General features: G+C 41.3%; 1 protein-coding gene across 1 annotated transcript; it reads right to left on the reverse strand.

Moving 5' to 3' along the window:
• Positions 1-42: 42 nt before the first annotated feature.
• On the reverse strand, positions 43-15,110 carry HMGXB4 (HMG-box containing 4). The gene is given in 12 exon segments (XM_040544925.1): positions 43-2,378; positions 4,377-4,499; positions 5,719-5,888; positions 6,425-6,530; positions 6,819-6,883; positions 7,377-7,460; positions 8,950-9,177; positions 9,180-9,893; positions 10,889-10,964; positions 12,308-12,420; positions 13,068-13,173; positions 14,952-15,110. Coding segments are annotated over 11 exon segments (1,755 nt in total). The 5' UTR covers positions 13,099-13,173; positions 14,952-15,110; the 3' UTR covers positions 43-2,333.
• Between the last annotated feature and the right edge of the window lie 216 nt (positions 15,111-15,326).

Raw genomic sequence — 15,326 nt, forward strand, 5'->3', positions numbered from 1 at the left:
CCCGGGGCGGTGCGAGATAAAAAGGGACGGCAGCGCTGCGGGTGTGTAACAAAAATATATTGTCGGAACGGTACAAAAAGGGGCCGTTGGGAACGGGAGCACAAAAGTATAAAAGCGGCGAGGCGCGGGCAAACCTTCCCGCTGGTACTGAACAGCACGAGATACAAAGTGTACAAATCTCACGTACAAACACGGGACGGGGGGGGGGGTGTGGGTTAGGTTTTCAAGCTCTTCGAGGAAAGGTTTTCCACTGTAGAGATGACAAAGCTGAAGCCGATCCCCCTCCGGTCCTCGTAGAGCAGATTTTTACCGTGTACCCAAAGCTCTCAGCTGCCGAGGGCTGGGAAGAGCCGGTTGCCTTGCAGCAGAATCCTTCGGTAGGGGCCGGGATGAGAAGCAGCAGCAGACCGCCTCCCTCCTGGGCCCTCTCCAACTCCAGGCTCGCTGGGATTAGTCACATACTGTGAAAACACGGATGCTCTGGTCTGAGGCTTGGGTTGAGAACGTGGATGGTGGTGTGAGAAGCTTCTGCCTCTTCCGCTAACTGATTGAGAAAGCCTAACACTGAAATGAGAAAAGCTCTGTAAGAGACAGAGTACCTTGTACGAGCACAGCTGGGGAAAATACGGTAAAGAGGAATGGGGAGAAACATCCTCCCACACACCTGAGGATTTAATTTTTTAAGACTAGGGCTCAGCCATAAAAAGGGTCAGTTCAATCTCAACTGCCCTGAAAAAGGCAATCTAGACTTCGAAGTGGAAGGAAAAATGAATGCTCTTCTGTCATTCTAAATTTGTTATGCTATAAGGCTGAATATCCTGAAGTCAAATTATATTTCATCTGTTCTACCTAGCTTCTCAAGATAACCAGTTTCTACAGCCAAAATCTTTCTGGTATTTCCCCCATACAATGCCACTGCTTACTACTGTACACACATCTGATTCCTGCAGGAAGTGGTGAGGCAGACTTGGTATCTTCCACACACCGTTGGTAGAGGGAGGGATTTTTGCTTTTAAATTACGTGTATATATATATATATATATGTACACAGTAATATACAGGATAAATTAAAATCTGTTACAGATATCGGTAAAAGTTAAATACATATGATATGCACACCACATACACATACATACAGACACAGAAATGCCTATATGAAAATCAAATGCTCTCCTGCAGCTCCTCTTCTAGAGGAACGGAAAACCAAACACCAAGTATGTGGCTAGAAAGAAGGGGGATCAGTCCTATCCACTCACAGGTACCTTGGTCGGCTGCAACTGCTTCAAATTGGTCATTAGTCAATGTCTCACAGCAGCACCATGGCTCTTTCAATACTGCTGGTGAAAGGGATGGGGGATCAGCAAACTCAGAAACCAAGGTTGTCTGTTCACAAACCAGGGGCAAGATGGGCAGAAGCGATCCAAGTTTTTCCCATCTGCTATCGCTCTCTTCTCCATCAAAACAGGCTGACCATGCCCTGGAAAAATCAGCAGGAGGTGCATCCTCTCAAGCCAATGAAGTCTGTTGATAAATCGGTGCTAATGATGATTTGGATGCAAGTCGACAAGAAAAGATTAAATTCTCTGTCATCTTCAACTTCATGACAAACGCCAGCTACCAGACCAGTAAGCTGACACTGACAACTTTTAGTTATTACTGACCAAAGAGGGGGGGGTTAAGAAGATGTGACCAAGAGGGAGAGCTCTCTGCATCTTTGATCAACTCTCCAGCTTTCCCCTCAAGCGGATTTTAAATTAAAAAAAAAAAAAAAAGGGCAGGTGAAGAGTTCAATTCTATTTCTTGGTCCAACCTACATTACCTTCTCTACGTGCCCATAGAATATAAAGAATACTTTACACTGGAAAGGGTATCAGGAGGTCGTCTTGTCCAACCCCTGCTTCTAAAGAAAGTCCAACTACAGAAGGCCGCTCACTCAGTATTTGAATATCATCAAGGATGGAGATTCAACAACCTCTCTGGGTTGTTTCTATGACTACTCTCATGGTGATGTGTCCCTCCTTATATTGAGAAGTCCATTCTCTGGCTGCTTCCCCCACTAAAGGATCTGAATTTAAGGCTAGTATCTCAAAACCTTTCTGAATTCTTCATACAGATACTTTTAGGATGACATTTCATCCACCGGCGAAGATCTGTTCTCTCACCTTAACTTCACAACTTTTCAAAAAAATAAGACAGTTACAATCCTATGTGTATACTGTACAGTTAAAAAAATTTAAAACCCTACACACAGAGTCCTTTGGGAGTGCCGGTGTAGTGCATATGTACACAGGTCAGTTACACAGAAGTTGAGTAAATCCCAGGATCTTTTCCCATCAAAGTCCAGGCATGATGTAGGCGATGTTGTCTAGTGTGTTTGACTGGGAAAAGAAATTCAATGTTTTAATGTCAGGTAATGACTCAAAATCCTTAAAAAAATGACATAGATCAGTGTACTACACACACATACATTTGTCTTACAAGTTACTGTATTGTGAGACAACAAAACTGTCTAGTCACCACTAGCCCCCCGGCGGCTAGACTTATTTTCACGTTTTTGGAAACTTAACTAAACATAAAGGTAGCCTCCGTATTTGGAAGCACCTAGAAATAAAGAAAATGCTCAAGGCTTTCCTCAAGTGACTTCCTCCTAATGAACCCTACTCTCTGTCTTTGGATTTGAAAGAAGCCACATGGACTATATCTCATCAACCACTGGGAAGATGTGGTAAAGGACTTACGTAAAGCAATCAATGTTGTAGAATGTAAAAACAACAACAACAAAACTGACTTTAAACCTGACTTTACACTCACAAGTCCTTTAAGAAATTCTGCAGTATATCAGAGAAAAACCCTCAAAAACACCAACTTGTAGGGTGTCAGAGAAAAAGAATTGCTTTCCAGTTTTCACTACTACTTGTAACAAACTTCTGAGACTAGGAGTCCTTTTTTGCGTATCAGAAAACAAAAGGCAGCAGTTTACTATCTGTATGTTCTTCAAATGCAGCATTTCAGTAACTTCACATCTGTGGCTGGATGGCTGAAGACCTTAGGAATACCTTTTAACTGCTGAAAACAAAGGAGCTGGATCTGTTAATGATGGTGATTTTAAAATTTAACAATGCCACCTACTGACTGAAAATATAAATTGCATACTATATGCAACACGACCCCTGGCAACTTTATCTCATCTTAGAATACCAGTTTTTACATGTCTGACTGTAAAAATCAGAGTAGTTTCTTTATTATCAAGCCTGGATACCAGTTTTCAGAAGTGAATGGTAAGTGCCTTAATCCACCTGAAGCTTCATTGCTCCTTGTAACAAACAATAAGTTGATCAAGTTTCCAAGATAAGCACCATTAGTCATGTGGAAAAGGGGTGTCACTTGCTTTGAATGCACTTGGCAAGCAAAGAGAAAAGCATAGGATGTTTTTCCATGGCTTATGATGGGAACACCCCACTGACTCAGCTTCTGTGTAGACAGCCAGTTTGCTGGAGCTCACAGCCTAAGCTGCCAAATTTGCTGCTGTTGTTAACAGTCATTTCTCAGAATAAATCAATATTTGGGATGTCCTATAAAAACATGCCAATTCATACCCCATTTTTGTTGTTCTCTCGTTCAGATAGGTTTGCAATCTCTTGATGTTTGCAGACCATATACTTATTCATTTTTGCTCCTCTTCTCCTCTGCCTATTTGCGCCCCCTGTTGGAGGTACGACTTCAGACTCCTTTTCTACTGCTGCCATATTAATCTATGTCCACATCATGCCACATTGAGGTCACAAGCTCTTACTAAATCAGGGCTCAATAACAAGTATAATTTAAAGTGGAAAAGAACCTGTAGTTATCTAGTTCCTTAAAACACGGACTATTTTCCTTTCCTTGGATGAGGTTACACATGTGAAAGGCCCTACTCAGTCACATTAGGAATCCTAACTGAGATCACAAGTTATTTTTTATGTTGCAAAAGAAAACAATGTGTGAACACAGAGCATCTGGAAGTTGCTTCTTTTTTTTAATGGAAAATCAGAACTTTCAAAAATTGTATATGTACAGGTGCTTGTATTTGATTCAGATGGGTCAATTCAGTCCCTAAAACAGGACCTACACACGCTGCAACCAATGGAACAAATATTAAGTCAGTTTCTACTGGGAAAAAAACAATCAAACAAACAAACCACAACATTGTACAATACCCTACAGCATTAACATCTTAAGGAATTTCAAGAAATATCCCTCTGTAAAAATGTATGACCAAGACAATTTTCTTATTGCACTGGAATTGTAATTGCATCGTAAAATTGATTCATCAGAAAACTATCTGGACTCTGCTGAAATTAACAAGGCTACAATGAAAATAGCCACAAGGAACTCACCAAAACTTGCTTAGGGCAGCCATTCAACTCAGGTAGTTGTGTGGTCAGACATGTTAATGGGCCCAAAGCACAGATGATAGAATCCAGAAGTACTGACAAACTTCCTGAAACAGCCACCATTCCCTGGAAGTAAGGAAAGAAAAAATTGATGGGGACAATTACTGGAAAATACAGTTCCTTCACAACTATATTGATTCTTACTCAGATGCTGTATCCTCACGCCTGAGCGACCACTTCCATTACTTACACAGTAACAAAACTATGTCAGAGTTCACAGAAAGACTGATGGCTCAAAAAAAAAAAAAAGAATTAAACAGGTAACATAGTGATGTAGGAAAAACAAAGGGAGCAAAATAAAAGGTCAGAAAGTTGTTGGGTTTATATATGACTTAATTCCACAATTTTTGCAATATGTTTTTCTTGCCCCATTTGATACCATCTACTATGATAATTACCTGAGTCCTAAAGACAATAGTTGTTTTATTATTGAAGCCTAAGGAAATACTAAGTCTGTAAAAATACTTTAGTTATCAATATACCTTCAAAAATGGAATGTATTTGTGTGTCGTTCTGTAAAGGGAGAGATTTTTACTCCAAATTTTTTTCCTCTGAAGAATGACCTCAATGAGGTCATACCAGAAACTGCAGAAATGCAGTAAGATTCATTTTCTTGCTGATAAAACAAGCAAGCATAGTGGGATGGGCTGACCATGTTAGCCATAAAACTCACTGACATTTGATATTTGAGCCAAATATGTGTTCTGCTTACAGGCTAAGCTGAGTTCTAAACTCTGTGTGTGTGTGTACAATTACTACTGCGTAACACTAGAAAAACACTGGAAAATACTACATCTTCTACATTACCATGTAAGTTGAAACAACAGTAGCCACTACTTAAAGCACTGGGAACATGACACCACCAGAAAACAACAGGACATGCAAAAACATCTTGGTAATGGCCTTCTCTGATGGTTTTCTTAGAAGGCTTGAGAGTGTAAATGGGCCAGAGATCATAAAAAACAGCAAGAAAATACCAGATGCAAGGTGAACATATAGTAAGAAAAGATTGGTTTGTAGAGACAAGGACAATTGCCTTCAAGGACACAGAGCTGCAAGTGAAGGACCTGTCTTTCTTTGCTGCCTACTGTTTACTGAGAAACAACGCTTTTTATTTCGCTGAAAATAAACAACAATGCATCAAAGAAGCATGACACACCACCTGTAATTTCTCTTCCTAGTAGAAAAGCATTGTCTAACTGTTTAAGTAAAACAAAATAGTAACCCCCTGATCCTATGTGTAAATTATATGACATCACTGAGATGTTGCTGGTTACAGACTCACCTCTGTTTCCTGCAGTCTGTGTCCAATGAGGCTCAGAGATTCGCCCAGCAATTGTAAATGTGCAGCTACATCTATAGGATCTGTCTCAGGGACTTTGGCTGGTGAGGAAGGCAACACCACAGTGCTGGTGGGGGATTTCTTTTGAGGGGAAATCACTCCTGGTGGAGAAGCTGTAAATACATGAATTAAAATTCCGTATTACCCACTTTCATTCTTTTACTTTCAAGTCTATTTACTTTCTGAAGTTCAAATCTCAAAGATGTGAGATGCTTAAATAGCTCTGTGGATCTTCTGTTGTCTTTACAGAAAGAACTTGCCTTCAAAGCACGTACCTCAGCTGTCTGCGATCTGGTAGCTTTGGAAGATTTGGTAAACAGAGATGCCAAGCCATGAACAACCCTTTTTCCTCTTGCACCTAGCTACTCTCACTAGAACTTCTGTGTTGCCTCTTCTTGCTTTATGTTTCAAACCCTGAAGTGCTAAAACCAATACCATCTTACTAATTAGACAAGGAAATCTTTTAGAAGAGTGCTGACGTCATTCTCGCTCCTGAAGAAACACTGTTGTTGAGTAACGATGAGTTAAATGTCAAGACTTGTGAAAAAGCAGGTAAGAATGAGGAACAAGAAGTTCATTATTTTACAGTCTACACCATCTTCCCCACTCCAAAAAAAACCAAGTAGAGCATATAAAGTGCAACAATTACCTTTTATTTTTGGAGCACCATCTGAAGATGATGCCTTTCGCTTCACAGTGGTGGCTTCTGCTTTATTCTGCTTGTGCTGCAGATACTGAGCTTTCTGTTTCCAGACCTGCAGTTACCACGGTACGAAAAGAGAGATTTACAGCATTAGGTAATTTTCATACCTGACGCCAAGACCTGGAGGCAAAATGATGTTACACAGTTAAGTGGTGAAGCAATGCCACGAGAAGAAAATGGATGTTTTTATGACCACAAGGGCAAGATAACACACTTTTCCATACTTTGGGGACAGAGGTAATATTTTTTAAGGTATGGTGGAATTACTGTCAGCATGTTCTGACCTAAGGACACAGTTTACAAAAATCATTAAAAAAAAAAATATCTCACACATGCTTACCAGTTTATCCTTCTCAGGGAGCTGCTTCCACACTTCTGCCAGCTTTTTACTTAGGTCTCCAAAATCTGATAGGAGGAGAAATAAAAATATTTCAAATAAATTAAATAATAAAGTTGTGGTGAGAACATAGGAAATTTATGTGAATGTCAACAGTGTGAAAAACTGGCCTACACATACACATTTAGGAAGCAACCACCACTGGAACTCTCCACACTGTCCAGAAAATGATTTTTTCCTTACTGTCTAAAATGAAAAAAAAAAAAACCACAAACAAAACCCCACAGCCTGATACAGGGAATGTAAGACCGTAAGACCACACATGCTGAAAAATGACACAACAAAGACAACTCTTTAAGTAAAAGAAAGGAAGAGTAGGCAGTTCCTTAACGCAGATTCACAGCTTGGTTAATATCCAATGAAAGCAAATCATGAAATCCATTTCTGTCCTTTTGCTACCTCAAAAATTAAGAGGTTGATATCATACAGAGAAGGTATGTCCTGTTAATTAATCAGACTGATTTATAATCAAGAATAGAGAAGGCTAGATTATTTTCTCACCTATCCTAGGGTGCTCAGACACAATATTCGTACGATACTCCTTACAGAACACTTGATAGGCAGACATGTTTTTCTTCTTTGGCTAGTCAGAAGAAGAAAAGGAAACAAACATTTTTAGTTATAAAGGGACCTACTCAATTTCATTAGTAATTCTGCATTTATCAGACTTAACGAAAGATACTGTACTTAGATCAAGAAGGTAAAATGGCAGTTTTACATGTGTTACATACGTTTACTGGCTGAATTTAGTGGGTATGAAAGCACAAGAACCAGCCAGAATCAGTTTTAGCATAAAGCTTATCTTGCAACAAGTCTATCAATACAATTCATTCATAAACCACCACCTTTGCTATTCTAAATCCACGATCAACATTTAATGCTGTTCATATATCTCAGTTTTAGAACTTAAAATTGATTAAAATAACAAAAAACCCCTGTCATACTATTCACAGTACCTACGATGGATCTGTCAAAACAGTTCAGTTTTCGTTCTCTTGTATCTACATTTTGTTCTATTCCTTGCATCACTTCATATTTGCAGGAAAACAAACCGTTTAAGATAGCAGAGGCACAATCAACTTCCAGACTGTGATCAGAGAAAACTTACCACACAGGACACAGTGAGAGCTGACCAAATCTGGGCTATGGCCACCCATTTCCTGTTACAAAGCAACTCTTGTCTATCTGGCAGAAACCGCTTTACCCTATTATACACTTACATAGCTATAATTACGTTATCTGGAAATCTCAGACACACTCCAGCTACAATTTTTCCTACTTGCACTTCAGAGCATTAACCATGGAAACCCAAATTTCTGAGTACAGGATGAAAGTGCGAATGTGGTAGTCTACAAGAATTAGATCTTTATCTTAATACAGGAATAAATGGGTGAATAACTTCATTCTTCCAAGTTAAAGAGTTCAACTCCTATTTTACAGGAACTGTGATGATGGACTAGATGACTCCCAGACAAGACTAAAATTCTACCTGGTAATAGTTAGAACCAGTTACCTTAGAAAACAATGTAGTTGTGGCATGGTCTGTACCAAGCAGATTAAGTATAACCTTTTCAAAGGACCTTTACTGGCTAAAGACTGCCTGTGTCACAAAAAAAAACCCAATGGTTTATATTTCTTTTACTACGAACAGAAATCATGGTAGCTGAAATACTTTTGCCAAACATGCTGCAATGAAACCATCAATGCTACTACTAATTATGCTTCAATTTAAGAAGTTTTTGGAATGAAGTGTGTAATTCACTATTACCCATCACCCAATTTCAATTTTCCCTTCAATTTTTCCTTACTTTTTCCCTTTCTCTTTCCCTTTCTCGTTCCTTTTCTCTTTCCTTTTCCTTTTCCCGTTCCTTTTCTCTTTCCTTTTCCCGTTCCTTTTCTCTTTCCTTTTCCCGTTCCTTTTCTCTTTCCTTTTCCTTTTCCCGTTCCTTTTCTCTTTCCTTTTCCCGTTCCTTTTCTCTTTCTCTTTCCTTTTCTTGTTCCTTTTCCTTTTCTCTTTCTCTTTCCTTTTCCTTTTCTCGTTCCTTTTCCTTTTCTCGTTCCTTTTCCTTTTCTTTTTCCCATTTTTCAGCTTTTTCCTTCTCCTTTTCTTCCTTCTTCCTCCTCCTCTCACTTTGTCCATCTGAGTGATAAATAGTAGGATGAGGTGGAGTAAGAACATAGGGAGTACTGGAAGGAGGTGGTGGTGACACTGTTACTTCTGCTACTGCCACAGAAGAGTGCCCAGAACTCTTTTTAGATTTAGAATGTTTCTTCTCTCTGTGTTTCTCCTTGTCTTTTTTTTCTTACTTTTTTTTGACTTCTTCTTCTTCTTGATCTCCCGGTAGGAATCATCTATCACTAGCTCTCCAGCCTCCAACTCCCCACCAGAAGAGGAACCAGATTCTGGTGGTGCCTCCACACCCGAAGTCTCATACTCACTCCCATGGCCTTCCGAAAACACGGATGTGTCGGCACCAAAACTCTCAGAAGGGGGACGTGAGTCTGGAGGAGGTTTGTGCTTCTTCCGGGATGACTTCTGGAAGCTCTGCACTTCATGACCCAGATGGAATGAGCCCTGCTCATCTCGAGATGATTTTTTGGAAGATTTCTTTGCAGCTGCTGGTGCTGAAGAGTAGGAGAAAGAATCATCATCTGCAGCACTACTTTTCTCTTTTGGTGAAAGGATAAGCTTCATCTTCAAGCCATCAGGTTCACGAAGAGTAAGGGTCTCTGTGTTCACATATAGAGGTTTCATTTTTTTAGTTTTGTGGTAGCTGCCATCATCCACTGAGTGCTCCCCGCTGCTTCCACTCAATTTCTTCTTGTGGTGCTCCTTTTTGCTTTCAGAATGGCCAGAGGAAGAATAAGATGATTTTTCGGATGTCTTCTTTGAAGACTTGGAGCTTGTGGCCAAAGGTGAGGTGATAGCCTTGAGTACATCCATGTTTTTATCAGCTGAGGATGGGCTTGAAACTGCTTTTTTCTTCTTCTTTGATGGTGGATCCAAAGATGAAAGATCTGGAAAAAGTCAAGAGAAATGTTCATCAAGATGATTCCCTTAAAGACATTACTACGCTAGTCAAAAGAAACAAAGTGGGAACCTTGCAAAACTTGTTATTACAGCTAACTGATCTGCATCCTGTCTCAAGAAGAAAGTCTCTGAAATTTGTAGGCAGCTCACCGTGTCCTCATGGATATGAATCGGGAGTTGTAACACCAGAGCTGATCAAAATATTTAATGCAGAAAGACAGAGTGGGAAAGTTCCTGAAGTTTCATCAAACTTTGTATTCTATCATAAACCAGCATATTTTGATGAAAATACATCTTACTGAACCTGAAATATTACATCTCAAGTGCAAGGTTGTCACATCACTTTTAGCCGAGACCAATGAATTGAGAACATGAGCTTTTTCATTCTAAAAACAGACTTATGACAAAATTTCAGTTTATAAAGATATTCCAAAGATGTGGCTTCTTTTGGAATCGGGACAAAAATAAATCTTAAACCTGCTGTTAAGCTTTTATGAGCTGAATTGTCATTTCCTGGCCAGGTTTTTCATTGTGAGAACAATATTTCTGTATTTAAACTGAACCCAAAAGCATTCAGTGTGTAACCTGACACATTCTGCTTTTATAAATTTACAGAAATTAATTAGTATTATCTGCAAATAAAATTACAGCTCATAATATAATAAGCAAAAAAAGAATGCAAACGCAAAAAGGGAAGGCATGGGTTAGAAAACTTGTCCATGAGAAGGGACATGGAAGATCCCTGCCTTAACAACAGTAACTTTTATGCTAGTCTTTGAAAACGTCATTCCCTAATCTTTTGCTGCCTGGTGCAGCAGAAACCTGATCAGAACCAGGTTTCTGACTACATCAATCTGTCTTAGGACAAGGAATTCTCTCCCATAAAGTGCTAACCACAAAGTTCGATGACATTGGTTTAACAGCATCTTTTCCTCAAAGTCATGATCTGCCAGCCCCTTCCGCTGCCTGACTGCCGTCTTACCTCTGGAGCCGTACTCATCGGAGGAGTGCTTCTTCTTCTTTTTGTGAGGTTCTGTGCCTGGAAAGAGCTCACTGTCCTAGAATAAGAACAAAAAAAGTTGCTGATAAACAACAGGGAAATAATTTGAGGTTCACATGGACTGGTCACATAGATTATAATTTCTGGGAGATATCAAGAGACATTTGTACTACTGCGATGCCAAGGAACCCTAGGTGTGAACCAGGATTCTCATTCTAGGAGCTAAACCAGCAAAGGAAACATAGTCTGTTCCCAAAGTCCACAGTGTAGATTTAAGGTAAGAGACAAAAAGCAGGTTATGGATAGGTGGGAGAATACAAAAAACAGTCAGAATTGGTTTCAGCACATCAGACAACTAACTGGCATCAAGCTTCCTGTGGACGCTGCAGCATAACAGGACTATAAGGAAATTCAAAGACAAATCTCTACAAGGAGTTCCCCTCCAGTGAGAGGAGCACTACACAAGAAAACTTGAAAAAGCACTCTTGAAAGTGTTAAGAAATGGCCAATGAAAGCCAGTACTCGGACATCAGCCGATAGGTTGATAAAAGATCGACAACTACCTCTTAATAAAGCTAAGAAATAACTAAGCATGCATAGGCTGTCAAGCCTTGAAGCAATTCATATTTAATGTGCTGAAGAAGATAAAAGAAGTGAAAGAAGGGACAGAGAAGTGACAATTAAAACGATGGGCCAGAAAGCTGACCAAAATAACCCATGACACCCCATTATTATTATTTGTTTCTTGACTGCTTTATGGTCTAAAAATGAAGCTCCTCTATAGAATTCCATCTACATGGCAGAAGATTTCCATTTTAAACTTGAACTTCTTCTGCAGATTTTAAAAAACTAAAACCAATCACAAGATGGTCACCTTTGAGCTAACAGCAGAAATTTTAGCTCAAAGAAGAAAGTTATGAAGTTGTTGCAACATGATTTCAGAGTTAAGGCCCCAAGGAGACAAACAGGGCAAGTTCACACCTCTCAAGAGCTATTGTTTCAGGCTGTATGCAGAATCAGGAAGACAACAGTGCATCAGTTAACGTTTTATTCATTCCTTGCTGGCTATTAATGCAACTATAAATTCTAAAAATCCCATTTCTTTGTGTAAAAAGTCAGTTATGCTATCTCAGCACTTACACCGTTGCATATTAAGGCTAAGATGAGATTCTACTACCCTATTTTCAGAGGCCAGAAAAATCAGAATTGTTTGAAATTGGGACTAACACCCTCCATTTCCCCAAAAAAGCTACTGAACAATTCAGGACGTGATTACCTGTACTTGCTGTTTTCTACAGGCATTTTTATATACCAAAGAACATTGAAACATTCCATCCCATTTTATCTTAAGCTTTACACACTTTCTTACACCTTATACTTTTTCTCTGAAGGCTTCCTGACCTGTGTTGCTATTCTCTCCTCCTCTTGCAGCTGATCCCTGTAAGACCGTTTTTTCTCTCGCTGTGTCCTGACCGTAGCCAGCTCCACATCACTTCGGTCACTCTCTAGGAACTCTAAAATTTATGTGAAAGAGGAAAAAAATGAAGAAATGAAATACCACATTAAGGAACAATAGGCACATTGACTATGCACAAAATAAGACAGGAGTGGACATTGGCATGGATTGACGCACAAAACCCAAAAAGCACTGGGGACTGAAAGATAACATTCTGTAATCTCTGACCGCAGGGACAGGGCTCAGTGCTCTAATGCTATAACATGAATTCTCAAGATATCGTTTCTAATCCTTGTTGATTTCTTCCTAAAGTCCTAACTGGACTTAGAAATGTTATCATCACTTACTGTATAGAATCTTAGAATTGCTTAGGTTGGAAAAGGCCTCTAAGATCTTCAAGTCCCCCTGGTCTCCCATTTCACACTGACCTACCAGGGAGAAGAAAGGCTGCAGTGGCAGAGTTCCCAGTCATGGTGGTTGCATTAGGAAATACCACCTGCTTCTCTAATCCCAGTACTGTGCATCTGGAAGTCAAGGGCTTGGGAACCTGCAAAATCTTGAACAGATTAAATTTAAGGTCCAATACCCTTCAATGGTCCATGGGAGACTAGCTTCCTTTCCCACTCTCTGACACCGTGGCCTGACAAGGGCTGCAGAGGGCACCCTTTTTTGGCTACTCCCTCCGAGATTATGAAGCAGTCATACCTTCTTTCTTCTTGGAGTCATCATAAGCCATGGCGGTCCTGCAGGAGCCTGAGAATGTGTTGCCACGTCTGGGCTCCTTCCCCCGTTCCCATCTAAAGGAAAAGGTCTGAGAAACAGAGAATGAAAATAACCCTCCCATAAAGAAGAACCACAATGTAAAATGGGAAACTTCCTCTGAAACAAAAGAAGATTCTCTGGAAGACAGTGGGAAAAGAAAGAAGTCTATCTCCTCTTCAGCTCCTACTCACCCTTTGGGTTTGACAGGTGTTTGTTTTTTTTATTAAGTTGGAGATTTTTTTTGTTTGTTGTTTTTAAAGATATAACAATATAACAAGACCACCTATTCACTGTAAAATCTCCGTATCATTAGAATAATTTATTCACAAAAACGGAAAGAGGGTGAGAATATAGCTGTTTGATTTTCATGACAAACAAAACTTCATCTGAACTTGTGTCCAAGACACGTTTCATCAGAAACCACTGTAGCAAACAGTGGGATACTTAAAAAGAAGTACCAAACCCTTGAATCTCAGATGAAGTGAACGAAAAAGATGAAAGCAGGCAGGAATCATTGTGCTATATAAGAATTATTTCAAATCTTTTGAACTAAAGGGTTGCACATCTTGTAATGAAGGCATACACCGTTCTGATGTGTTTCCTGACACTACCGCTGCAGCCATTCTGAATGTCAGCCTGGGAAAGGAAACGGAGTAAAGCGCTCCTTTCTCCTAGGACTTCTGCATCATCCAAGCTCCTGCAAGCTCCCAAATTTCAGGTCTCGTTTGAGTCAGTCTATTCCACAGTTGCTAGCATGCAGGAATAGGTATGGAATTGCTGCACTCCTCTGAGTAAACTGCTTTTGTTTTTCAGGCAGTGAACTGGTTAGCATGAAAAAGATGACCTCCTCTCATAAGTGATTAAAGCAACTGCACCCGACTGATTTTGTGTGGTTGTTGTGTATGTGTGCACATGCACACGTGAAGGTTCAACCACGAAGATCATGAAGTTTGTTCTTTCTAGCTCTCACAGTAATCCCGCCACATTTAAGTTACATTTGAATACCTAGAGAGCAGGAAACTTATGCTATGTCTCTGCATTTACACCAGTTTAATAAATAATTGGTTGAGAAAGTACAACACATTCATCTTATGGTGGTTACTTAAGTGAAAGCACAAACTCACGACTAATTCAAGCTGACAAATACAGAGATGTTTCTGTTGAAATTCATAAGAATACAAGTGAATTCTTCAGGTTTTGGGAAGCCATCCACCGCAAAATGTTTTAAGTCAGTATTCTGACTACTATACGTTGTGTGTGGCAAGCACATTGATTTGTAGGCAGAATTTATGTACGTGTGCAACAGCACTGCTCTTTACTGTAAAAAAATCGAAAAGCAACTATCTTGCCACTTGTGGGCTTACAATCCTGAGTGAGATCCCGCAAACACCTCATGATATTCAGCTCCCTGTTGCCTGGTGGAGTTCAGCGGGAACACAGTCGATGCTACCGCATGGTGCTCAGGTCTGGGGCCTGCTGTAGGCACTGCTCAGCGCCACAAAGCCGCTGACAGTCCCTCACGAACGGATGATTTGAGGAAAATAAGATTTATTTATAAACGTGTGCCCCCTCCTCACCGCCCACGGCTGCGGGACCAAGCCCCCCCGCGCCCCCCACGGCACTCCCAGGTTCCTCCACAGCCCTGTCGCGACTCTCTCCTCATCGCGATGCCCTCACGACCCGCAGGAGACACACGGGCGGCCGGAGGGGGGGGGGGCAGACCCCACCATCGACCCCTCCGCCGCCCCACCGTGCAGCCGGGCCGCTCCCCGGGGCCTCCCCGCCACCTTCGGCCGCCCCGCTCCCCCTCCCGTCCCCCCCTCTCACCCGAGCGGGCCCCGGCTTGACGCGGCCCCGGGGGCAGGGGACGGGGGGGGAGGCGCCGCGGCCGCCTCACTCCGCGCCGCCGCTTCCCGCCTCGCCTCCCTCCGCCGCCGCCATCTTGGGGAAGGAGACAAGGGCCGAGCGCCTCCGACGGGGAGGAGAGGGCGGAGGGAGGGGGGAGCGCCGAGAGTGTCGATGGGCGGGGAGGATGGGGAGCCATGTTGTGCTCAGGGGTTGCCTGCAATGTTCCCTTCAGGCACACGCAGCCTGACTGCCACAGCCACTGGCACCCGGTGGGTGCTTGGTGAGGAGCAGGTGCCCGTCTTACCCCTGCCTTCGAGGCAGCTTCCTCACTGTGCATGTGGTTGTGCTGTCACG

This window comes from Cygnus olor, chromosome 1, assembly GCF_009769625.2.
Source record: "Cygnus olor isolate bCygOlo1 chromosome 1, bCygOlo1.pri.v2, whole genome shotgun sequence".
Lineage (NCBI taxonomy): Eukaryota > Metazoa > Chordata > Aves > Anseriformes > Anatidae > Cygnus > Cygnus olor.